Source organism: Symphalangus syndactylus, chromosome 5 (assembly GCF_028878055.3).
Source record: "Symphalangus syndactylus isolate Jambi chromosome 5, NHGRI_mSymSyn1-v2.1_pri, whole genome shotgun sequence".
Lineage (NCBI taxonomy): Eukaryota > Metazoa > Chordata > Mammalia > Primates > Hylobatidae > Symphalangus > Symphalangus syndactylus.
The window spans coordinates 150,272,231-150,299,694 of NC_072427.2; the positions used below are offsets into that span (position 1 = coordinate 150,272,231).

Below are 27,464 nucleotides of genomic sequence, written 5' to 3' on the forward strand. Positions count from 1 at the left end.
TCTCAGGAATGGCAGCTATTGTATTAAGTCAGGAAACAAATGTATGGACTCAAATGGGCATGATATTCCCTACTTAAATGATAATGGCTCACATTTACTTAGTTCTTGTTACTTTCAGGGCTCAGCATTTTACATGCATGATCTCATTTAATTCCTCATTACTATCACCCCCATTTTATAAACAAGAAAACAAAAAGCGGTCAAGTGACTTGTCCAATCTCACAACTAAGAAGTAGTGGAACTCACATTCGAAGCCAAATCTGTATAGAACTCACCTGCTCTGCATTGCCTCCAAGGTAAAGGTTAAACTCGCTTGTGCCCCTCCCATCTCACTGACTGCCTCTCACTCATAACCACCCATTCACTCATGCCCCACTGCAATTGCTCATGCTGTTCTCAGCATGAATAACTGCTTCCTCCTCACCCCGGTCCAACACACACATTTCAGCAGGTTAACATCAAGACGCAGCTTTAAAAATCCATTTTCTATGGAGTTTTTCCTGATCCTTCCAGAGACCTTTCTTTATCTTCTCAGAGATCTTTGCATATAGTCCCATATATGCTTCCATCATACACTATTATTATATTATTATTATTATTATTATTTTAGACAGAGTCTCACTCTGTCTCCCAGGCTGGAGTGCAGTGGTGCGATCTCAGCTCAATGCAAACTCTGCCTCCTGGGTTCCAGTGATTCTCCTGCCTCAGTCTCCCTCCTGGGCTGGGACCACAGGTGGGCCCCACCATGCCCAGCTAATTTTTTGTATTTTTTAGTAAAGACGAGGTTTCACCATATTGGCCAGGCTGGTCTTGAACTCCTAACCTTGTGATCCACCCCCCCTCAGCCTCCCAAAGTGCTGGGATTACAGGCAAGAGCCACCACGCCCAGCCCATAGAACTTATTTTTATCGTTAGGATGAAGAATGTGAGATGATCTTAAGGCCTAGCAAAGCTGCGGGAAACACACAAGAGGGCCAAGGAAAAACATGGAAGGAATTTAAAGTAGAATCAGAAGGTAAATAGATTTGCTGAATCACAAAGGTTTAATGATAAATGTAAGTAAATGAGGAAGAAAACAAGATAATGGGATGGGTTTACAGTCTTGCAGGCTCAGATCAACTGTGAGAATCAGCCTCCTGATCTATGTTTGGGATAGGGATGATCCCAATGCTGGTGATCTATGGACCACACTTGGAGTAGCTCACTGTTGACCGTTTTGGGATAAAAAGATTCTGATGCAGGCAGAAATGGCAGGTGGAGAACTTACCTTCAATACTGATATACCTTTCTCTCTGTAAGGAGATGGGCATTCCCTAATCAAACAGGGTTTTTACTGACATCCCAGTCACGTATCACCTGGGGTCTTTACAATACTTTGACATTAAAAAGGGTCCTTATCTTCTAGAACGTATGCTAGAAGTGGTTTGTCATAGGAAAATTCAAACTTTCTGGCATTTCAGAGAATAAATAGTATATATTTCATTATTAAATATGTATGTTTAACAAAAATTATGCTCAAGTTCTAAATAACTACATTTCTCACTTTGTAAATCAAGGAAGAAAATACTGCAGAATTCAACCTCAAATGTTTTAATAGTGGAACTGTGTACAGGATCCTCTAAAGAGACCGCCTGGCTGGGTGCTCAAACCACATGGGCTGACCCCAAAGACGCCAAAACCAAGAGCTGCTCAGGAGGCACTAAATGTCGACGGTCTTGGCCGGCTTCACATCCTCAATCTCAGCAGACAGCCAGCGGTAAGTGCGATGACGCCGCAGCACCTCAATGGCCTTGAGTTCCAGTGGTGTTGCCTGAATACCAAGGTCTTCTAAGCCGGGCAGGTGAGGCAATTTCATGTCTGTGATGTGCATCTTTGGATAAACAAGGGACCGCAGACGATGCTGAAAACTGGCTGAGAACAAAGTGCTATCCTAGCAAGCATTTAAACATTCAAGCTGGCATGAGTCCTATTATTGAGACTTAATTGCTTTCAAAGAACATGTGGCAATTTTCAATTCATGCAAATCACCATAAAAGTAGAACACAGAAAGAGGGCTTAAGACAAAAAAAGGGCGAGATCATCAAGTATCAGATCGAGGTCCCCGGTGGTAGCCGCGAGCACAGGATGTTGGCACTACATGAGCCATTCTATATACAGATTTCAACAGAAATAAATCTAGGGCAGGGAAGCACAAGTCATCACACTTGCCAGGGGAAGCTGACAGGAGGATTTAGGAATAAAATCAGGGCTTAAGCAGAGCTGGTCCATTCCTCAGTCCTCTCACGCCTCTGTTTTCTGAGCACGGGCGTTCTGACTCAGTTTTAACTTTGAATTTAGGAGATAACACAGCATTTGTTCCTTGCCCATTAAAAAAAAAAAAAAAAAAAAAACTAACTTTTTTTGCTCCAGCTATACTCAACCTGGTTGACTGATGCTCACTGTGGAGCTAGAAAACCAAACCCACCTTGTTTATAGGGAAAGATAATGAACTGTAAAGTTTGCAAAGATCCCAGATTATTATTTAAAAGCGCATAAATACAATCCATTTGCACCTAGAGCAGCAGCAATCCCTCATCCTCCCCACCTGGAAGTCTGCAATTCTTTTACCAGAGGGCTGTAAGCCAGTCTGCAAACCAAATCCAAAACCCACTCAGGCCACTGTATCAACACTTTCTCAAGTATAAATGTAAGGACACTTTGGTATAAGATAAACTGAAGTGTCTGACAACCATCTCTCCTGCCTGATCTTTCATAAACAATGTCTGAAGAAAGTATGTGAGTTGCCCACTTCCACATGTTTCCTAAGCACTACTTTCTCATCTTCTCTACACTTTAGCTTTTAGGTAGCATTCAGGGGACAATGTGGCTGCTTCTTGTCAATATATGGTCCATAGGTCTTCCAAGGTAGATGTGGTATTGGTACAGTATTTTTATTTTATTTTGCATCCTCCCTAGAAGCAAATGCACAGGCGCATGACATGAGGTCTGAGAACTGACTATTGGATGTGGCAGTAAGGAGATTGTGCATAACCTTGAAAAGAGCAATTTTAGGGGAGAAATGGGAATAAAAGCCTGACTGGAGTAGGTTAAAGAAAGAATGAAGAAACTGTTGACAGTTTCTTCAGGATGTTAGGAGGAAGTTAGGAGGAGTTAGGATGTGAAGGGACACAACAGGAAAGTAGCTAGAAGAGTGATGGGAGGAAGAGAGGCTTTGGCAGGGGAGCTATCAGGCAATTTTGTGTGTTGACAGGAATGATCAAGCAGAGAAAGAAACACTGATAATGACGGACAGAAAGTATGGAGGAGCCGCCCCCTGGAGGAGGGCAGGTGGATGAGTTTCAGTGCTAGTAGAGGGGCTGACTGCAGACAGCAAGAACAGCAAACAGATGAGAGCTGGGAACCAGGCAAGCAAGCAAACCAAAATAAGTCTAACTGATCATCATCTGCCCAGGCAGACGCTTTCCACACATATACTCACCCGCTCCACTTTATCCCTTGTTATCCAGGGCTCAAATGGGCTTATTTCAAAGACTCTTGCTACCCATCTGGAAAAGGAAATATATATAGCACATGTGATAAGCATCTCTCTGCCCAAGATGTAAGCTAGCCTGTAAGAACTACGGGAAGACACACTGCTGTAGAGCAGTCTGAACTGATTTTTTTTTAAGAAAATAACCACCTCGACCTGTGAGGCTACCTCTGCTTATTGGTCCATCTCCTCTCAAGCCAACCCAGTTGGCTGCTGTAACTGCTGGTACACCTTGTTCTCCTCCAAAGAAACAACAGATCTTAAACTTAAAATGAAATAAAACCAACAAATAACAAAGCAAACAGAAAAACTCCAATATTCAATCAAGTCTGTGAAATTCAATCTAATCTAAGCCTCAGATATTCAAATATGCTGCCTTTACAGAAGCAGGGCAAGCTGAATGGTGTGTAAAACATACAACATAACCCCTAAAAGCTGGGGTCCTTGAGGAAAAAAAAAATCCAAAAGCAAAGAGAAGACTAAAATCTATGGTTCCAATCAGGACGACAATATAAAACCCAAAACGAGAAAGGCCACCTATCTTCATTACTGCCATCTCTTCACTGCTAACGAAAATTGAAGGGCTCCTTACATGCCACTTGAGCTCCCATCATCGGTTACCTCAGGGCAGTGACTTTTTCTTTTCTTTCCTTGTTTTTGTTCCAGAGACAGGGTCTCACTATGTTGTCCAGGGTGGACTCACACTCCCGGGCTCAAGTGATCCTCCCACCTCAGCCTCCCAAGTAGCTGGGACTACAGGTGTACACCACTGTGCCCAGTAGCAGTGGGTTTTCAACTAGCATCTGAGGAACACTAGGAATTTGCTGGGGCCCCACGGAGTCCTGGGGGGCCAAGGGTTTGGGAGTACATGCTTTGAGTATCATCCTTCACTGCAACCAGACCAGCTCTTGTATTGGATTTACCCAGCAGGACTTGATGTAAAACTTCAGTGAGCACAGGGTTCCATAGCTGTTTAAAGGCTTGAAAAACAACATTCTAATGCATAGTATAAATAAATGAAAAAGGAAGCTGGCTAGAATTTCTCCAGCAACATATAAAGCCTCAGATTCCTCAATGGCAGAAAAAAATAATTTATCGGGCTAACATAGCTTAATAAAAACACTCATTACAAACCTCTAACTCTCTGTGCCCTCATTCTGTGCTAACAGATCACCTCAGGTCTCTATTCTGGTGTCCTCAGTGGGCCATGTCATGGGCATACATAAGCCAACTCTAACTCAATTTTACATACAACCATGAAAGTGCCTCACTGCAGTCTGGCTTATATCCCTCTCACAGCACTGAAGCCACGGTCATAAATGGTCATTTGTAGACATTTTTTGGTCCTTTATCTTATTTGACTTTTCTGTAAGACTTCATTCTACCAATATTAACAGAGTGCCTAATGTGTACCAGGCATTGTTCTAGGGGCTTGAGATACATGTGAATGAACAGCAATGTTCCCCTTCTTAAAACATCGATTCCCTCCTTAAAACACTCCATTCCCTTTGGTAACTAGAATTCCAAACTCTCATTTCCCACGTAGATGTCTGATCACTTTTTGGCCTTCTTGTAAGTTTCTCTTACTCTGTGGCCTCCTCTTCCAGTCACCCCATATACTCTCCTTACTTACTTTATAGACAACTGAGTATTAAAGGAGACAAAGTAAATAGTCTGAAAGGTATAACACTCAATAAATATTGTTATCACCCTGCATTCTAGTGGTCTATTTTTCTGGTACCCCTGTTAGACCATAAGATTTTTGAGTTTTTATTGTAACATTCTGACCATAAGATTTTTGAGTGTTTGTTGTAACATTCTGAGTACCTCGTACATTATCTAAGACACAGTAGGCATTCAATAAACATTTGTTGAATGAATGGATGAAAACCCAAATGAAGATCAGTTTGTGGCACAATGGATGTGACAGTCTCCTTAACCAGACCACTAGGGTGTGACATGGTAAGCTCAAGATTTTATTTTATTTGGGTCAAATCAGGACAACAATATAAAACCTAGGACAAGAAAGGAGCTCCCATCAACAGTTACCTCAGGGCAGTGGGTTTTTCTTTCCTTTCTTTTTTTTTTTTGGTTCCAGAGACTGGGTCTCACTATGTTGTCCAGGCTGGATTCAAACTCCTGGGCTCAAGTGATCCTCCCACCTCAGCCTCCCAAGTAGCTGGGACTATAGGTGTGCACCACTGTGCACAGTAGCAGTCACCTAGGCTGGTGTGCAGTGGCACAATCTCAGCTCACTGGAAGCCTTGAACTCCCGAGCTCGAGCAATTCTCTTGCATCACCCCATCTCCACCCCAGTAGGTGGGACTACAGGCAGATACCACCACATCCAGCTAATTTGGTATGTTTTGTAGAGAAGGGGCTTCGCTATATTGCCCAGGCTGGTCTCGAACTCCTGGGCTCAAGCAATCTGCCCACCTTGGCCTCCCAAAGTGCTAGAATTATAGGCATGAGCCACCACTCCCAGCCAAGTCAAAGATATTTAACCCACAAAGAGAAGAAGTGAACTAAGAAGCAGGGAAAGAAGAGAAGGCAACCACAAATCCAAGTCTGAATTAGCCTGACTCCTTTCCCCAATAGCATGATCAGGTTGATTTAATAATGAGCGACATGAAACACCAGGGAACCTGACTGCCCCTTATGTATGTGCCCAGCAAGATATTTCTCCAAAATTAAACTCAATGGTTTTAAATTGGAGAAAGTGAAGAACTGCAGATTTAATCTCCCAACACATTTTTTTTTTTACTGACACTGATCTATTTCTGCTTCTTCCCTATGCTAATGTCATAATACTAGGAGATCTGGAGACCAGCTCTTCACACACCCTATAACCCTAAGGGAGAACATTAGGAACAAGTGTGTGGAGCTAGCTTTTTCAGAAGTCACACAAAAGGAGCACTCTACTTACCGATAGGCAAAAAGTGGCAAGGGGAATGGGAGGAACAATCTGTGAGCCACAGCAAAGATGTACTTCACCAGGTGAAAGAGGAGGTACCGATTGGGACTATAAAAAGACAATACACAGTTCTTTCAATTACACACTTCTCACAAATTTTCCTTTATAACAAAATAATATTTTTCTTATACAAAAGGAAACATATATGCACTGTAGTAGATACAGAATAGCACAAAGAAAAATCACCCATAATTCCATTATGAGAGATAGTTAATATATTTGATCTATATCCTTCTCATCCCCTTACATATACACATTATTTTGGTTTTCATAAATACACAATCCATTCTATTCTGTAATGTCTTTTTCATTTAACATTACATCATAATCATCTTTCCACATCATTAAATATTTTATTGCATGTTTCATGACTGAACATATTACACTGCATGTAATCACAATTACTTTATCAATTGCCAGTTTTGAGATATTTATGCTATTACAAATCTCTTTTATAAAATAATGTTTTAATGAATATTCTTGTAATAAATATTTGTACTTATCCATGATTATGCATTTAGAATATATTTGTAGAAGTGGAACTGGGTCAATGCAGACTTTGAAATGTTAAGGCTTTTATTGAATACTTCTAAACTGCTTTTCAAAATGGTTCTATCAATTTATATAAAATGTTGATAAGAATGCCCCCTCCACCCAAAATGAGTTGTCATAAAAAAACAAAATTTTCGCCAATCTACTAGGTTAAAAAAAAAAGGTATCTCATGTTTTAATTATTATGTCTTTAATAAGAGAGATTATTTCTTCACGAATTTTTGGTCATTTATACATTTATCTTTTCTTTCCTCCTGGAGTCCCTGTCTATAAAAATAATTTGTAAGAATTCTCTATATTTTAGTGATATTGTTGGAAATACCTTTTATTGTTTGTATTTTACCTTTTAGTGTTATTTACAGTGTTTTGTGCACATAAAATTTTAACTGTTTAATTTAACCAAAACTACTGATTTTCTTTATGGCTTGGATTCATAGTTAGAAAATTCCTCTGCAGTGACATAAATTTCCACGTATTTTGTCTAAAGCTTATAAAAAAGATTTTTTTTTTTTTAACTATAAAGTAAGTTCCTTCTGTGACATATTTTTGTAAATCACATAAGGTAAACATGTAATTATATTTTTCCCAAGATGTAAGCCAATTGCTTCAATGATATTTACAGAATCATTTACTGTACTGCCTCTTTCCCTATACTGAAATGTCACCCTTATCACATACTATATCCTTACATATAATGGGACTGTTTCTGAACTTTCTGCTCTATTCCATTAATTTGAATAGTTCTGTACGATTTTAACCTAGCATTAATATCAGTGCTTATAATGCATTTTAATATTTCTTTACCCATTTCCTAATTCATTTGCATGTTTCATGACAGTAAATCTGTGACAACCAAGAGCTGAGTGAAGGTAATTCAGTGAGAACCTCATTATCCTGACATACTTTACTAAAAACCATGAAACTATCAGCCAGGAGAAATATCAGACAAAGGCCTTAGTAGGGTTCTTCAAATTCCAGAAGGATTTGTAAGGATCATTACAGGACATATAATACATGCTACGCCAAGAACAATTTGAATTTTTATGATGACAAAACTGGTATCATGGGTAAACTAATTCTACATAATAGGTTTCCTCTTCAGCTGTTCTGAAGCACTTTGTGTTCCATTAAGTGCAACTGGAACACTAGTTTAAGTGCCCTTGCTCACAACCGAAGGTACATTGAAGCCCGCACCCTCCCAGCTTAGATTTCAAGGCTCAGCATCACAGTTATTCCTCTGCAAATATCCTCAGCAAAATCTTGTCTCCCAGGCCCGTACCCACTATACTTGCTAAGCAAAACTCTTTACTCTGGTTGACCCAAATATGTGCCTTCTCTGAGCCTGAAACCCCAGAAGGACAAAACTGTAGACAAAATACAGTTGAGCTGATTGACTTCACTTATTTTTTTATCAGTAATTTCAAATGGAACACACAGTTCTGCTTGGCAATCCCACACTTCTCCTAGGAAATGCTCTTTCCTGTTCTCCCAGGGCATACTGTCTATCTTCTCTGTCCTCAAATTTTCCACACACTTTTCTGACCCACTCCATCCTGCCTTTTAGCTAACCTCACATTCCAACAAGAAAAGATACTCCTTAAATTCCCACAGCCAAACCTACCTGCATCTGCATATATCCTTGAATTCTTTTCCTCGTTAAAGCTGAAGAAATGTTTGCCTTTTACAAAGGTCAAACCCTCATTTGCACTCCGTATCCAACGCCTCTCAATTCCTGAAGGACTTTGCTCCTTTTCTGTCGGCCCCATCTCCTGAGTCATCAAGTGGTATCTCTCTCCTGGACCATTCTTACCAATTTATAAACGAGATGTTCAATCTTCCAAATCCAGAGTGGTACCTCCCTTGACAAGACATTCATGTTTCATAGCCTTCTCTTTAACCCCTTTCCTTTGCTCCATTTTACAGGGAAACGTCTCCAAATAGTTACCTAACTGGTGCCTCCACTTCCTATCCTGCCATTCAAATCTCACTGCAATCCAATCTGCCCTTTGCCCAATGTTCAAATGATGTCATTAAGGTGGCCATGAATCTCTATGCTGTCACTCACTCAACCTCCTGGCAGCACCCAATATAGTTGCCAACTCCCTCCTTCTGGTTTTCTTTCCAATTCACTGGACTTTCCTTTTCGGTCATTTATTTTAATTATTTTGCTTAATTATTACTTATGCATCTCATCACTAATCTGTAAGCTCCACAAAGGCAGAAATCTTACCCATGCTATTCACTATTGTGGTATAATTTACATACATTAAAATTCATCCATTTTAAGCATATAATTCAATGATTGTTCATACATTTACCAAGTTGTACAATCATTACCATAATCCAGTTTTATAATATTTTCCCTTATTCTAGTAAGATCCTCCACTGCCATTTAATCCTGGATTTTACTCCCAGGCTCAGGCGATCACTAATCTACTTACATTTGCCTTTTATAGATACTTCATATAAATGGAATCATACAACATGTGATCTTCTGTATCTAGCTTCCTTCATTTACCATGTTTTTGAGGTTCATACATGTAACATGTCAATATTTCATTCCTTTTATTGAACTTCTATGATATGAGAATGCTACTATATTTTATTTCTCCTTTCATCAGTTAATGAATATGTGGGATGTTTCCAATTTTTAGTGGGATGTTTCCAATTTCACGCTGCTATGAAAATTCAAGTGCAAATCTTTGTGTAGACACATTTTCATTTCTTTTGGGTAAATACCTAGGAGTAAAATCGATAGGCCATATGGTAAATTTATGCTAACTTTTTAAGAAGATGCCAAACTGTTTGCTAAAGTGGCTATACAATTTTACACTCCTACCAGCAATGTATGAAGGTTCCCATTACTCCATGTCTTCATCAACATTTGTTATTTTCTGTGAACTGGTATCTCGTAATGGTTTTGATTTGCATTTTCTGTAATGACTAATGATATGGAGCATCTTTTCATATGTTTTTTAGTGATTAAGTACATCTGCTGGGCTGATATGCCTATTCATGTCTTTTGCTCATATTAAAAAATGGATTGTCTTCTCATTGAGTTCTAAGATTTCTTTGTATATTCTGGATAGTAGTCCTTTATCAGATATGTAATTAACAAATATTTTCCCCCAATCTGTGACTTGTTTTTTCATTTTCTTAATGGTGTCTTTTGAAACACAAGAGCTTTAATTTTGGTGAAGTCTAATGTATCCATTTATTTTTTATTTTATGTAATAGGCTTTTGACGCCACAGCTAAAAATCTTCTAGAATCCAAGGTCTAGAAGATTTTCTATTTTCCTTCCAAAATTATTATAGTTTTATAACCCTTTTATTTATTTTTTTACATTTTTACCAATTGAAAAAAATTTTTTTATTATACTTTAACTTCTGGGGTACATGTGCAGAACGTACAGGTTTGTTACATAGGTATACATGTGCCATGGTGGTTTGCTGCACCCATCAACCTGTCATCTACATTAGGTATTTCTCCTAATGCTATCCCTCCTCTAGCCTCCCACCCCTGACAGGCCCCGGTGTGTGATGTTCACCTCCCTGTTTCCATGTGTTCTTATTGTTCAACTCCCACTTATGAGTGAGAACATACGGTGTTTGGTTTTCTGTTCTCGTGTTAGTTTGCTGAGAATGATATAGTTTCCAGCTTCATCCATGTCCCTGCAAAGGACATGAACTCATCCTTTTCTGTATGCTGGCTGCATAGTATTCCACGGTGTATATGTGCCACATTTTCTTTATCCAGTCTATCATTGATGGGCATTTGGGTTGGTTCCAAGTCTTTGCTATTGTGAACAGTGCCACAATAAACATACGTGTGCATGTGGCTTTATACTAGAATGATTTATAATCCTTTGGGTATATATACTCACTAATGGGATTACTGGGTCAAATGGCATTTCTACTTCGAGATCCTTGAGGAATTGCCACACTGTCTTCCACAATGGTTTACACTTCCACCAACAGTGTAAAAGCGTCACTATTTCTCCACATACTCTCCAGCATCTGTTGTTTCCTGACTTGATGATCGCCATCCTAACTGGCGTGAGATGGTATCTCACTGTGGTTTTGATTTGCATTTCTCTAATGACCAGTGACGATGAGCTTTTTTCATATGTTTGTTGAGCTGCATAAATGTCTTCTTTTGAGAAGTGTGTGTTCATATCCTTCGCTCACTTTTTGATGCAGTTTTTCCTTGTAAATCTATTTAAGTTCTTTGTAGATTCTGGATATTAGCCCTTTTTCAGGATAGATTGCAAAAATTTTCTCCCATTCTGTAGGTTGCCTGTTCACTCTGATGATAGTTTCTTTTGCTGTGCAGAAGCTCTTTAGTTTAATTAGATCCCATTTGTCTATTTTGGCTTTTGTTGCCATTGCTTTTGGTGTTTTAGTCATGAAGTCCTTGCCCATGCCTATGTCCTGAATGGTATTGCCTAGCTTCTCTTCTAAGGTTTTTATGGTTTTAGGTCTTACGTTTAAGTCTTTAATCCATCTTGAGTTAATTTTTGTATCAGGTGTAAGGAAAGGATCCAGTTTCAGCTTTCTGCATATGGCTAGCCAGTTTTCCCAACACCATTTGTTAAATGGAGAATCATTTCCTCATTGCTTGTTTTTGTCAGATTTGTCAAAGATCAGATGGTTGTAGATGTGTGGCATTAGTTCTGAGCCCTCTGTTCTGTCCTGTTGGTCTATATACCTGTTTTGGTACCAGTACCGTGCTGTTTTGGTTACTGTAGCCTTGCAGTATAGTTTGAAGTCAGGTAGCATGATGCCTCCAGCTTTGTTCTTTTTGCTTAGGATTGTCTTGGCTATGTGGGCTCTTTTTTGGTTCCATATGAAATTTAAAGTAGTATTTTTCCAATTATGTGAAGAAAGTCAATGGAAGTTTGATGGGGATAGCACTGAATCTATAAATTACTTCGGGCAGTATGGCCATTTTCATTGTATTGATTCTTCCTATCCATGATCATGGAATGTTTTTCCATTTGTTTGTGTCCTCTCTTATTTCCTTGAGCAGTGGTTGGTAGTTCTCCTTGAACAGGTCCTTCACATCCCTTGTAAGTTGGATTCCTAGGTATTTTATTCTCTTTGTAGCAATTGTGAATGGGAGTTCACTCATGATTTGGTTCACTCATGGTTTGTCTGTTATTGGTGTATGGGAATGCCTGTGATTTTTGCACATTGATTTTGTATCCTGAGACTTTGCTGAAGTTGCTTACCAGCTTAAGGAGATTTTGGGCTGAGATGATGGAGTTTTCTAAATATACAATCATGTCATCTGCAAACAGAGACTATTTGACTTCCTCTTTTCCTAACTGAATACCCTTTATTTCTTTCTCTTGCCTAACTGTCCCAGCCAGAACTTCCAATGCTACATTGAACGCGAGTGATGAGAGAGGGCATCCTTGTCTTGTGCTGATTTTCAAAGGGAATGCTTCCAGTTTTTGCCCATTCAGTATGATATTGGCTGTGGGTTTGTCATAATATCTCTTATTATTTTGAGATATATTCCATCAATACCTAGTTTATTGAGGGTTTTTTAGCATGAAGGGCTGCTGAATTTTGTCAAAGGCCTTTTCTGCATCTATTGAAATATTCATGTAGTTTTTGTCATTGGTTCTGTTTATGTGATGGATTACATTTATTGATTTGCATATGTTGAACCAGTCTTTTATCCCTGGATGAAGCCAATTTTATTGTGCTGGATAAGCTTTTTTATGTGCTGCTGGATTTTATTGAGGATTTTTGATTCAATGTTCATCAGGGATATTGGCCTGAAATTTTCTTTTTTTGTTGTCTCTGCCAGGTTTTGGTATTAGGATGATGCTGGCCTCATAAAATGAATTAGGGAGGATTCCCTCTTTTTCTATTGATTGGAATAGTTTCAGAAGGAATGGTACCAGCTCCTCTTTGTACCTCTGGGATAATTCAGCTGTGAGTCCATCTGGTCCTGGACTTTTTTTTGGTTGATAAGCTATTAATTGCTGCCTCAATTTCAGAACTTGTTATAGGTCCATTAAGGGATTCAATTTTTCCTGGTTTAGTCTTGGGAGGGGGTATGTGTCCAGGAACCTATCCATTTCTTGTAGATTTTCTAGTTTACTGGCATAGAGGTGTTTATAGTATTCTCTGATGGTACTTAGTATTTCTGTGGGATCGGTGGTGATATCCCCTTTATCATTTTTTATTGCATCTATCTGATTCTTCTCTCTTTTCTTCTTTACTAGTCTGGCTAGCAGTCTATCCATGTTGTTGAAAAAACCAGCTCATGGATTCATTGATTTTTTGAAGGGTTTTTCCTGTCTCTATCTCCTTCGGTTCTGCTCTGATCTTAGCTATTTCTTGCCTTCTGCTAGCTTTTAAATTTGTTTGTTCCTGCTTATCTTGTTTTTTCAAATGTGATGTTAGAGTGTTGATTTTAGATCTTTCCTACTTTCTCTTGTGGGCATTTAGTGCTATAAATTTCCCTCTACACACTGTTTTAAATGTGTCCCAGAGATTCTGGAATGTTGTGTCTTTGTTCTCATCGGTTTCAAAGAACATCTTTATTTCTGCCTTTTCGTTATTTACCCAGTAGTCATTCAGGAGCAGGTTGTTCAGTTTCCATGTAGTTGTGCAGTTTTGAGTGAGTTTCTTAATCCTGAGTTCTTATTTGATTGCCCTGTGGTCTGAGAGACTGCTATGATTTCTGTTCTTTTGCATTTGCTGAGGAGTGTTTTACTTTGAATTATGTGGTCAATTTTAGAATAAGTGCAATGTGGTGCTGAGAAGAAATTATATTCTGTTGATTTGGGGTGGAGAGTTCTGTAGATGTCTATTAGATCTGCTTGGTCCAGAGCTGAGTTCAAGTCCTGGATATCCTTGTTAATTCTGTCTCGTTGATCTTTCTAATATTGACAGTGGGGTGTTAAAGTCTCCCACTATTACTGTGTGGGAGTCTAAGTCTCTTTGTAGGTCTCCAAGAACTTGCTTTTTGAATCTGGGTGCTCCTGTATTGGGTGCATATATATTCAGGATAGTTAGCTCTTCTTGTTGCATTGATCCCTTTACCATTATGTAATTCCCTTGTCTCTTTTGATCTTTGTTTTATCAGACTAGGATTGCAACTCCTGCTTTTTTTTGCTTTCCATTTGCTTGGTAAATATTCCTCCATCCCTTTATTTTGAGCCTATGTGTGTCTTTGCATGTGAAATTCAGTCTCCTGAATACAGCAAACTGATGAGTCTTGACCCTTTCTCCAACTTGCCAGTCTGTGTCTTTTAATTGGGGCATTTAGCCAATGCAAGGAAGCCATTTAAGGTTAATACTGTTATGTGTGAATTTGATCCTGCCATTATGATGCTAGCTGGTTATTTTGCCCGTTAGTTGATGCGGTTTCTTCATAGCGTCAATGGTCTTAATAATTTGGTATCTTTTTGCAGTGGCTGGTATCAGTTAATCTTTTCTATGTTTAGTACTTCCTTCAGGAGCTCTTGTAAGGCAGGCCTGGTGGTGACAAAATCTCTCAGCATTTGCTTGTCTGTAAAGGATTTTATTTCTCCTTCGCTTATGAAGCTTAGTTTGGCTGGATGTGAAATTCTGGGTTGAAAATTCTTTTCTTTAAGAATGTTGAATATTGGCCCCCATTCTCTTCTGGCTTGTAGGATTTCTGCTGAGAGATTCACTGTTAGTCTGATGGGCTTCCCTTTGTGAGTAACCTGACCTTTTTCTCTGGCTGCCCTTAATATTTTTTCCTTCATTTCAGCCTTGGTGAATCTGACCATTATGTGTCTTGTGGTTGCTCTTCTCGAGGAGTATCTTTGTGGTGTTCTCTGTATTTCCTGAATTTGAATGTTGGCCTGCCTTGCTAGTTGGGAAGTTCTCCTGGAGTTTTCCAACTTGGCTCCTGGTTCCATTCTCCCCATCACTTTCAGGTACACCAACCAAATGTAGATTTGGTCTTTTCACATAGGCCCATATTTCTTGGAGGTTTTGTTCATTTCTTTTCACTCTTTTATCTCGTCTTTTCACTTTATTTCATTGAGTTGATCTTCGATCTCTGATATCCTTTCTTCCACTTGATCGATTCGGCTATTGATACTTGTGTATGCTTCAAAAAGTTCTCGTGCTGTGTTTTTCAGCTCCATCAGGTCATTTATGTTGTTCTCTAAACTGGTATTCTAGTTAGCAATTCATCTAACCTTTTCTCAAGGTTCTTAGCTTCCTTGTATTGGGTTAGAACATGCCTACTTCTGTCAAATCATCAAACTCATTCTCCATCCAGTTTTGTTTCCTTGCTGGCAAGGAGTTGTAATCCTTTGGAGGAGAAGAGGCTTTCTGGTTTTTGGAATTTTCAGCCTTTCTGCACTGGTTTCCCTCCATCTTCATGGATTTATCTACCTTTGGTCTTCGAAGTCAGTGACCTTCGGCTGGGGTCTCTGAGTGGACGTCCTTTTTGTTGATGTTCATACTATTCTTTTCTGTTTGTTAGTTTTCCTCCTAACAGGCCCCTCTGCTGCAGGTCTGCTGGAGGTCCACTCCAGACCCTGTTTGCCCGGGTATCACTGGCAGAGGCTGCAGAACAGCAAAGATTGTTGTTGCCTGTTCCTTCCTCTGGAAGCTTCGTCCCAGAGGGGCACCTGCCAGATGCCAACCAGATCTCCCCTGTATGAGGTGTCTGTTGGCCCCCTACAGGGATGTATCTCCCAGTCAGGATACTTGAGGAGGCAGTCTGTCCCTTATCAGAGCTCAAATGCTGTGCTGGGAGATCCGCTGCTTTCTTCAGAGCTGCCAGGCAGGGATGTTAAAAGTCTGCTGAAGCTGCATCCTCAACTGCCCCTTCCCTCAGGTGCTCTGCCCCAGGATGGTGGGGGTTTTATCTATAAGTCCCTGACTGGGGCTGCTGCCTTTTTTTCAGAGATGCCTGGCCCAAAGAGGAGGGAATCTGGAGAGGCAGTCTGGCCACAGTGGTTTTGCTGAGCTGCAGTGGGCTCTGCCCAGTTTGAACTTCCTGGTGGCTTTGTTTACTGTGAGGGTAAAACCACCTACTCAAGCCTCAGCAATGGCGGACGCCCCTCCCTCCCAAGCTCATACGTCCCAGGTTGAGCTCAGACTGCTGTGCTAGCATCGAGAATTTCAAGCCAGTGGATCTTAGCTTGCTGGGCTCCGTAGGGGTGGGACCTGCCAAGCCAGATCACTTGGCTCCCTGGCTTCAGCCCACTTTCCAGGGGAGTAAAAGGTTCTGTCTCGCTGGCCTTCCAGGTGCCACTGGGGTATGGAAAAAAAACTCCTGTGGCTAGCCCAGTGTCTGCCCAAACGGCTGCCCAGTTTTGTGCTGGAAACCCAGGGCTCTGGTGGCATGGGCACCTTAGTGAATCTCCTGGTCTGCAGGTTGCAAAGACCATGGGAAAAGTGCAGTATCTGGGCCAGAGTGTATGGTACAGTCCCTAATGGCTTCCCTTGGCTAGAAAAGGGAGTTCTCCGACCCCTTATGCTTCCCGGGTGAGGCGATACCCCACCCCGTTTTGGCTCACCCTCCTTGGGCTGCACCCACTGTCCAACCAGTCCCAGTGGGATGAACCAGGTACCTCAGTTGGAAATGCAGAAATCACTCGCCTTCTGTGTCAATCTCGCTGGGAGCTGCAGACTGGAGCTGTTCCTATTCAGCCATCTTGCCAGCAATCCTTGTTTTATAACTCTTACACTGAAGTCTCTGAATTATTTTAATTTGTTCATGTACAGTGCGAGGTAGGAGTCGAAGTTCATCTTTTTTTTAATGTGGATATCCCAAAACCATTTGTTGAAAAGACTATCCTTTCCCCTTTGAAATGCCATAGCACCTTTTTCAAAAATCAGTTGTCCATAAAGATTTATTCCTCAACTATCAATTCTGGTTAATTCATCTATATGTCAATTCTTATGTCAGTACCACACTGTCTTGATAATTATAGCTATTAACTTTTGAAATTATGAAACTTAATGGTTTTGTCTATTGTGGAAGGTCTTTGTATTATCATATAAATTTAGAATCAACTTCTGCAAAAAAGTCTGTTGGAATTTTGATAGAATTAAGTTGAATTTGTCAATCAATTTGAAGGAAATTATCATTTTAATCATACTGACTCATCCAATCCATGAACATGGTATGTCTTATTACTTATTAGGTATAATATAATAAATTTAATTGTTAAATTTATACTTAAATATTCTATTATTTTTTATGCTGCTGTGAATAAAATTCTTTTGTTAATTTTATTTTCACATTGTTCATTTACTAGTGTATATTGATTTTTCTATGCTGATCTTATACATCGTGATTTTGCTGAATGTGTTTATTCATCATCACAGTTGTGTGTAATGTTGTGTGAGTGTGTATCAATAGGTATTTTATGAATGAATGGCAAATAGAATGGACCAACATAATATAATTCATAACTACAAAAAACCTAGGAGCAAAATTATAGTCTTATGCCACTGCCTTAGCCTCAAAATATCAGAGAAAGAAGCAAAGTTTATTCCTGGGGCTGAAGAGACAAGAAATGTGTAGATATGTATCTACAATTTCAAGAGGAAAAATATCTACACTGCAATGTCTAGTATTATTTTTCCCAGCATTACGCCAAACAAGAATGACTTACTGGAGCCCAGACAAAAGGATAATGGCTGGGCAAAGGTAAAAAGGAAAATGTGCAACTCATCCAGAGGTAGAGCAAGTAAAGTTCACAAAGCCATTTCTGCTCATTTATTCCCTGAAATCCTAGTCCATGTACCTCTTCACTGGAACTAATGTCTTTTGTGTTTAGTATTTTATGAAACCTGTATTGAATATATTGAATTATATTTCTTACCTAGACTATATAACTGATTGCATGCTAATGTACCAAACTGGGAACTGAAAAGGAGAAATATATTTTGCAGCTGCTAGTTAACATGGAAAACCAAGACTTTTCACACTGAAAAAAATTATTTATTAAATAATAATAGTGGAACATAACAAGGTATAGATTCAGAATTCTGCGAATATATTCTATGCCTCTTGGCTTAAAGAGAAGAGTGTCATTTTCCTCTAGAGGCAAACATTTCTTAGGAATTAGGCTATCCCTTAATTACTGAGCCAGATCACAGGGTTCTGAACCACTTACCAGGTGAATTCGATACCTCTCAACTTGGCAAATGAAGTCTTAGTTTTTGACTTTTAGTTAATTCAGCAAAAAAATTCCTAAGCTTAGCTCTGACATGATTTAGTAATTTCAGGTAAGTCACATAGCTTAACTGTACCCCTTTTTTTCTGAGAGCAAATTTTAGCAAAGAGCATAAAAGAAATAATCAATCTTGCACAGCACTAGTAATTGTGCTATAAACCACCCATTTTTCAGCCTCTGGGGTCATTGTGATACTCCATCAAAATTAATGTGGTTTTATAACCATACTCACTCCCTAAAAGTGTTTTGTTTGTGTTTTAGAATTCACAGCAATATCCTTTTATATATTAAAAACATCACTAGAGTAGTACAAAACCGTCCGTAAGGGTCACTGGACTAAGTATATGTAATAGTCTAGGGCAGTGGTTCTCAGACTTTGGTAACAGAAGAATCATTCATTAAAGTAGATTCCAGGTTCCCTCAAATTCTGATTTAATGCAAGCAATGAGGAGATTTAATATTGTAAAAGTGCAACAAATAAATCTGTTAGTAACTAATTTAGATATTGATTCCTTCATTATAATAGCACAATTTTAAATTCAAACTCTAAGCACTTACCCAACAAAAGCAAAGGATTTCCCGTTGGCATCAGGATCCTTAACTGCATTAACAATTCCTTTGGATACATCTACGACCTGTAAGAAATTATAATATATGTTTAAGTAATTGTTGAAAAAGAGACAAAATGGGAGATGGGGAGATAGAAAGAAAGGAAAGAAGGGAAAAAGGAAGGAAGGAAAGAGAAAGGAAGAAGGCCACGCTGATCTCAACAAAGAAAATGTGTAGTTAAAATAATGGCATTATCTATTCCCAGAAAGCTTCTTAAAAGAATGAGCCATATCAAGAGCTCAACTAATCCCTGTTATCCAAGTATTTTCCAAGTACGCATAATCCAAGGCTCATCCAAGTATTTTCTGTAGTAGGAATGTACTTACCTTCAGATAGCTTGAGGCCTTTCTGATTTGCTTTTGCCCACAACTTGCCAAGCTCATCTCTTACCACTCCCAACTCTCTTATTAACCATCACAAGCTATTAGGCTGAACCATATGGAATTGCTAATATTCTACCATTTTGATTTTCAAAAACAGTAATAATATAGTGATTTTGGCCCCCCAGGGGACATTTGACACCTGTCTGGAGTCATTTTCAGTTGTCACAACTGAAGGGTGGTGTGACTGGCATCTAGTGGCTAGAGGCCAGGAATGCTGCCAAACATCCTTTAACAACCCCCATAACGAAGAATTATCTGGCTCAAAATGTCAATAGTGCCACTACTGAGAAAACTTGGTTCAATCTAACATGGAATCCAACATGCTCTTTCACCTCTGGGCCCCTGTATATACTGTTCCCTCTGCATGCAATACTCTTCCCCAAGTCCCTTCATCAGGCTTACCTTTAGTCATCTTTAAGGTTTTACCCTAAATGCCCTTCCTTTTGAAATGCCCAAGTCTAGATTAGGTGCCCTTCTGATGTAATTACATAAAACCCTCTCCTTATCATAGCACTTATCACGTTGTACAATAACTGCTTTATTTATCTGCCTCAGACTGAAAGCAATTTGAGAACAGCAATTTGTGTCTATCTAGTTAATATCTTTATTTCCCTAGTGACATGTGACATGTATGATGTGTCTAGCGCATTATGAGTTCAATAATTTTTTCTTAAATGAACAAGTGAAGACACAGAGAAGGCATGTACCTCTTAAGTAAACTGAGAGGCAGCTAGCTGATAGAAGTTGACAAAGAAAATGACAGAGTTACTAAATTAGGACAAAACCAGAAACTTGATCACTCAAATCTGAATTCATCAAAAATTCCTCTCTGATCCCCTTCATCTAATTACTTACATATACTGGTTGTTTAACTGTCTTCCAGCCCAAGGAACCAAGGGGTGTAGGACCAAACCGATGCATACCTAGTGGAAGAAAGAATGAGAACTGTACTGAGAAGGCTTAAGTTGCTGTAAGACCCAACAATCTTAAGATTAACATAATTATTGTGCATAATAGAAATAATATAATGAATGTAGCTGACTCTGAGGAAGTGAATGCACTTACAAAAGGCAGTCATTAGTTTTTCAGATAACAACCTCGGAAAATAAAAACGCCAAACGTTTAAAACCATGAAGAACAAAGAAAAGAGGTCAAATGGCTTGACAACTGGTCTACTCTGCAATGCTAAATGCATCGCCATGCCCAAGACTGGACTCTAGCTGCATCCATTCTAAAGAGAAACACAGAACTCTTCCTCCTTATGATACTCATCTGTTGATATGGCAACAGAACAGATGAACTGTCTATCTAGTTAATATCTAGATGGGTTCTGCTGCTGTGTCAACAGATGAGTGATACAGCACAGATAACCCAGAAAAAGGGCCTGATGGAAATATTAATTGATATATGGTGCTGGCACAATTATTCTGCTATTTGAAAAAAACGTGAGATAATGTTTTAGTTCTCACCATAAACTAAAACAAATCCCAAGTAATTTAAATGTTACGTTAAAAAAGTTTTTTTGTTTTTTTTGTTTGTTTGTCTTTTTTTTTTAAAGCATTTAAGAGTAGAAATTAGGCCGGGCACAGTGGCTCATGCCTGTAATCCCAGCACTTTGGGAGGCCAAGATGGGTGGATCACAAGGTCAGGAGTTTGAGACCAGCCTGGCCAATGTGGTGAAACCCCATCTCTACTAAAAATACAAAAATTAGCTGGGCGTGGTGACACACACCTGTAGTCCCAGCTACTTGGGAGGCTGAGGCCGGAGAATCGCTTGAACCCAGGAGGCAGAGGTCACAGTAAGCCAAGATTGCGCCACTGCACTCCAGCCTGGGTGACAGAGCGAGACTCTGTCTGGAAAAAAAAAAAAAAGAGTAGAAATTATTCACAATAGTACAATAAAGAATAAAATACTTAAAAATAAACTTTATCAAAGTGGCAAAAGACACATACACTGAAAACCACAAAACACTGCTGAAAGAAATTAAAGGCACAATTAAATGGAAAGGCATCCCAAGTTCATGGAATGAAAGACTTAATATTGTTAGGATGTTGCTATGGTTTTAATATATTCCCTCCAAAGTTCAGATGTTGCCAATGTGATAAGAACTAAGAGATAATTAGGCCATGAGGGTGCTGGGATTAAGGCCCTCATAAAGAAGGCATCATGCAGCATTCAGCTAGCTTGCTCTTCTCCTCTTCTGCCATGTGGGGACACAGCATTTGTCCCTTTCACCCTTCCACCTTCCACCACATGAGCACACAGCAAGAAGGCCCTCACCAGATGACAGCACCTGGATCGTGAGATTTCCAGCCTCCAGAACTGTTAAAAATAAATTTCTCTTCTTTATAAATTACTCAACGTTTGCTGTACCACAAAATGGACTAAGACATATGTCAGTTCTACCCAAAGCAATCTCAGATTTAATGCAATCCCTATCAAAATCCCAATGGCTTTTTATTTTTGCAGAAATATAGAAAACTCCATCCTAAAATTCATATGGCGTTTAAAGGGATTCCTTTAAATAGCCAAAACGATCTTGAAAAAGAACAAATTTTTGGAAGTCTCACAGTTTCTGATTTGAAAACTTACTACAAAGGCACAGTAATCAAAACAGTGTAGTGATCAAAACAGTGGCATAAAGACAAACATACAGAGCAATGAAATAGAGAAAAATAACTCTTGCATATATGGTCAAATGATTTCCGACAAAAGCACCAAGACCATTCAATGGGGAAAGATAATCTTTTCAACATACTGGATATCCACATGCAAAAGAATAAAATTGGACCCTGACCTCATACCATATATAAAAACTAAGTCAAAATGGATCAAAGACCTAAACCTAAGATCTAAAACTCTAAAACTCTTAGACAAAAACAAAAGGAGAAATCTTCATGGCATTGGACTTGGCAATGACTCCTTAGATACAATACTAAAAGCACAGGCAACAAAAGTAAAAACAGATAAACCTGACTACATCAAAATTTAAAACTTCTGTGCATCAAAGAACACAATTAACAGAGTGAAGAGACAAACTAAAAAATGAGAGAAAATTTTACAAATCACATATCTGATAAGCATTTAACGTTCTGAATAAATAAAAAAACTCCTACAACTCAATAACAAAAAATAAACAACCCAATTTAAAAAATTAGCCAAGGACATGAATAGACATTTCTCCAAATAATAAAGTAGCCAAAAAGCACATGAAAAGATGTTCAACATCACTAATCATTAGGAAAACATAAATCAAAACCACATTGTTGCCAGGCATGGTGGCCCATGCCTATAATCCTAGCACTTTGGGAGGCTGGGGCAAAAAGACTGCTTGAGGCCAGGAGTTTGAGTCCAGCCCGGGCAAGAGAGCAAGACCTGTCTCTACAAAAATATATATATATTTTTAGCCAGGTGTGGTGGTACACACCTGTGGTCCTACCTATGTAGGAAACCGAGGCAAGAGGATCCCCTAAGCCCAGGAGTTCAAGACTGCAGTGAGCTGCGATTGTATCACTGCCTAGGTGACAGAGCAAGACCCAATCTCAAAAACAAAAACAAAATAGCCACACACAATGAAATACCACCTTACAACTATTAGGATGGCTATTATCAAAAAACCAGAAAATAACAAATGTTGACAAAGATCTGGAGAAACTGGAAACCTTGTGCACTGTTGGTGGCAATGTAAAATGGTGCAGCCACTATGGAATACACTATGGTGGCTTGTCGAAAAAATAAAAATAGATATACTATATGCTACAGAATTCCACTTCTCAGTACATACACCAAATAACTGAAATCAGGGATATTTTGTACATCCATGGTCATTGCAGCATTATTCACAACAGCCAAAAGTGGGAAGCAACCCAAGTATCCGTTGATGGATGGCTTATTAAACAAAATGTGGCACACACATACAACACAGTATTATTTAGCCTTCAGTAGGAAGGAAATCACATCACGTGGTACAACAGGGATGAACCTTGAGCGTATTATGCTAGGTCAAATAAGCCAGCTACAAAAAGACAAATACTGTATGATTCCACTTATATGAGGTGGTCAAATTCATAGAAACCAAAAGCAGAATGGTAGTTGCCAGGGGCTGGGGGGAAGGAGGGAACAGGGAGTTGTTTAAGGGGTACAGAATTTCAGTTTTACAAGATGAAAAAGTTCTGGGGATTGGTTGTACAACAATGTAAATATCTTAATACTACTGAACTGTACTCTTATAAATAGTTAAAAGGGTCTTAATCTTGTCTTAGTCTTAAGACTCTAAACTCCAAAGTCGCATCCAAATATTATCTAAATCAGATATAGGTAAGACTCAAGATGTGGGTCATCCTGAGGCAAGATTCCTAACTATGAACATGTGAAACCAAGCAAGTTATGTGCTTCCAAAGCCGTGAGACAGGCATAAGATAAGACATTCCTATTCTAAAAGGAAGACGTAAGAAAGAAGAAAGGGTAACAAGTCCCAAGCAAGTCCAAAACTTAGCAAGGTAAATTCTATTAGATTTTAGAATCTAATAAAAAACACACACAATGAAATACCACCTATTAGGGTGGCTACTAAAATTCAAGAATAATCTTCTTTGCCTAGATGCATTGCCTTCTAGATTCATAGAAGTGGTGGTCTCACCTTCAGGACCCACTGATGCGGTAGTTCTAACTTCCAGGACCTACTGGGTCAGCAGTCTCACCCCAATAGCTCTGCTGGGCTCTGAGAGGGTCATACCTCAAAGGTTCCAGGGGGCTGTATCCCCAAGGATCAGGCAGCTGTACCTCCAAGACTCTGGGTGGTCCCAACTCCAAGGCCTCTGACAAAGACCATGTGGTCTGTTTAAACTGAGGCAATGGCCCCATCCTTTGAAACCAAAGAGATAGTTCTAAACATCTCTGAACCACTTTTGGGGTCATTCTTCCCTTTTCTTGAAGAATAGCTCAAATTCACAGCCAAATAGCTCTGTGGTCTGGTCCTGTAGGATATCAGAAGTCAGACAGGCTTCTTTCATTCTGCCCCCTCTAGTTCAAACTGGTGGTGACTTGGCTGATGTAATCTCATCTCTATTCCTGGCTTCTGCCGAGATAGCTTATTAGTTGGTGAGTCGCATCCACAATCTCTTCATCAAACGGTTGTTCAGCCACACTCTTAGTGTTCTCTTCAAAACAAGCTTTCTCATTTTTTGCAATATGGGTAAGCTAAGAATTTTCCAAATCTTCAGGTTCTGGTTCCTTTTTGCTTGACAAGTCCTTCTTCCTTTCATCTTTCTCTCTTTTTGTAATCTATTATAAGCAGTCAGGAGGAACCAAGGCATTTCTTCAATACTTTGTACTTAGAAACGTTCTCAGCTGAATAAACAATTTCATCACTCACAAGTTCTACCTTCCACTAGAACACACACAGATCAGCCAATTTCTTTGCCATTTTATTATATGGATCATCTTTCCTCCAGTTTCCAATGTCATATTACTCATTTCCATTTGAGACCTTACAAAAATCACCCTTAACGTCCATATTTCTACCAGGTACCTCAAAACTCTTCTAGCCTCTACCTTTACCTAGTTCCAAAGGCACGTTCACATTTTTAGGTATTTGTTACAGCAGCACCCCACTTCTTGGTACCAAAATCTATTTTGGTCTGCTCAGGCTACCATAACAAAATACCATAGACTGGGTGGCTTGTACAATAAAAATATATTGTCTCACAGTTCTAGAGGCTGGCAAACTCAAGATCAAAGTGCCAGCCAGTTTGGTTCCTGGTAAGGGCTCTCTTCCTGGCTTGTAGACAGCAGATTTCTTGCTGTGTCCTCACATATGGCCTTTCCTCAGTATGTGCACACAGGGAGAGAGAGATCTCTCTTTTTGTCTCTTCTTATAAGGCCACCAATCCTACTGAATTACGACCTCACCCTTATGGCCTCATTTAACCTTAATTTCCTCCAAAAGTCCTAACTCCAAATAAATTCACAATGGTGTTAAGACTTCAACATATGAATTATGAGGGGGCACAATTTAGCCCATAGCAGATGGGAAATCTTATACTATGTATATTTTACCACACATTTTTTTAAGTACAATTATTACAGAGTTAGGTGGACACAAGCAACAGGGGGAAAAACAAGATAGAAACATCTAAATTGGATAAACCAATATCCAATACAATGGAATACACACAATGGAATACTATTTAGCTATATAAAGAAATGAGCTATCAAGCTATGAAAAGAAATGAAAGAACCTTAAATGCATATTGCTAAGTGAAAGAAGTCCACCTAAAAAGGCTACATACTGCATGATTCTAACCATATATATAATATCCTGGAAAAGGCAAAACTATAGAGACAATAAAAACATCAGTGGTTGTCTGGGGTTGGGGGTGGATAGGAGGGTAAGAATCAATAGGTATAACACAGGGGATTTTAGGACACAGACACTATTCCATGTGATATTTGAATATTTGCCAAGGTCACAGAGGTAGCTGGGCCAAGACTTAAACTCAAGACTCTGACTCCCAAGTTCATGCTCTTTCCATTAATCTAAGTTGCTTCTTTTGATATGGAATATAACAAAGACTACATTGACTATGAAAATATAAACCTAGGGGAGAAAAAGGCAACTGGGAAAGAAAAAATATATCCTTAGTCTGTCAAAGAAAACTGTTAGCTTGAGCAACTTCAACTTGATTAATCAGTATCCCTCTCTTCTACCATTAAGAAAGAATACGCACTTGCAAAAGAATTAAGGAATCTATCCTCTCTTCCAAAGATGTCCGACGGCTTTATGATAATGGCTTCTGGAAATGCATCTCTCACTACTTTCTCTCCAACAGCCTAAACAATAACCAAACAAAGCTGTTTTGAGTTTAGAGACAAGTGAATAAAGCGTCCATTCTTTCCACTATTAAGTAAGACATGACTTGTATTTCAAAGGCGATACTTTCCTCCAGATAAAGGTAATCATGTAATTCATAAAACTCAGTTACACAGAACTTTTAAAAAATATAATCCACAAAAATGTCCTGCACCTTACAGATTTGGTTGAGTCTCTTCCCATATTTATTTTAAGGGAAGCTTACATTGAAGAAGGAGAAAAATCAAAGTAGAATTTTTTCAGCCTCCATTTTTCCTTCTATTTACAGATTCTCTGGTTTGTGTCAACTATCTAGCAGCCTGTTAGAAAAAGGACAGTATGGTGGCAGCAGGCTACAATAGTGGAAGTGTCACCAGTACCTACATATCCAAAGGAGGTTGGGAATAGTCACTAATCTTCCTAATCTCAACTGCTATACTATCCTTACTTGTTATCATCTGCTAGCCTCCTAGGCAAGTCTTCTTGTTCGATGAAGAGATCAGCACCTAATTCAGTCTTCCTTTCTACTTCCACCACCACTGGGGGTGACATGATGTCCAAGTGGGCTTGGACTTCTCAGGTTCTTGAGCTGCTCAACTCCAATGACCTCCTCTTCCTTCCACCTCTACCACTCTTAACTCAGTTACACCACCTACTATATCAACATCTGGAATTGCTCTTCTTCTGAGGTATTAAATGAAGACATCCTACTCTTGGATGTCCATTTCCTACAATTTCCAGCCTGCTTGTTCTTTGTTCATCTGCTCCTGGGATACCTGTTTCTCAACGTTCTCAAGAACTCTAGTGCACTGATTCTGCTTCCCCTGTATCAACTCTTCCGACTGTTCCTGTCCTCCCCTCTGAATTCCAGATTAGGTTCCACAGACCATCTTCTCATCGCTCTCTTGCCAATATTGTAAACTACCTTGTCCCTTTGTCCTTTACTCTAACTACTAGGCAAAATTCTAATCCTAGAAGAACTCCATTTGCCTCCCTTGGGCCAGGCACTCCCACTGCCTTGAGCAGCTGGCAGGAAAATAAATCAATAAAAATCATGAATTGGTACCACTATAAATTCATGCCTCCAATTTTAACCGGGCCCTCAACATTTCCCAAAAACCGTGTTTTCCTCTAATTAACTTACTTTCCCATGAGAAAATATGAAACACTTTCTATTCTATTCAAATTTCAGACATCCCTTTCTTTTCTCTTCCTTCCAGTAAATAACTTTGCCTTCTAATAAAAGAGAAAATATAAGACAGTAGAGGAAAAACCACCTCTAGTTCTCACCACTAAATCTACAAACTCTGGAATATAAAGCACAATTTTCTCCTCCTCTCTTACCTGATGGGAGGAACAGTGCCACTTTCAAT

The 27,464-nt window shown here is 39.2% G+C and overlaps 1 protein-coding gene across 2 annotated transcripts in view; it reads right to left on the reverse strand.

Annotated features, from left to right (window-relative positions):
- Positions 1-1,574: 1,574 nt before the first annotated feature.
- The window catches only part of NDUFA9 (NADH:ubiquinone oxidoreductase subunit A9), a 37,944-nt gene continuing 12,054 nt past the window's right edge, over positions 1,575-27,464 (reverse strand). Inside the window, exons 6-11 of one of the 2 annotated variants that reach the window (XM_055281044.2) lie at positions 25,970-26,072; positions 20,096-20,163; positions 18,807-18,883; positions 6,456-6,551; positions 3,479-3,545; positions 1,575-1,870 (exon numbers count right to left, since the gene is read on the reverse strand). In XM_055281044.2, the coding sequence (XP_055137019.2) occupies positions 1,700-1,870; positions 3,479-3,545; positions 6,456-6,551; positions 18,807-18,883; positions 20,096-20,163; positions 25,970-26,072 (582 nt within the window). In that variant the 3' untranslated portion in view covers positions 1,575-1,699. Of the gene's footprint in view, positions 1,912-3,478; positions 3,546-6,455; positions 6,552-18,806; positions 18,884-20,095; positions 20,164-25,969; positions 26,073-27,464 lie in introns of both variants that reach the window. The other variant, XM_055281045.2, reaches the window with a different exon arrangement.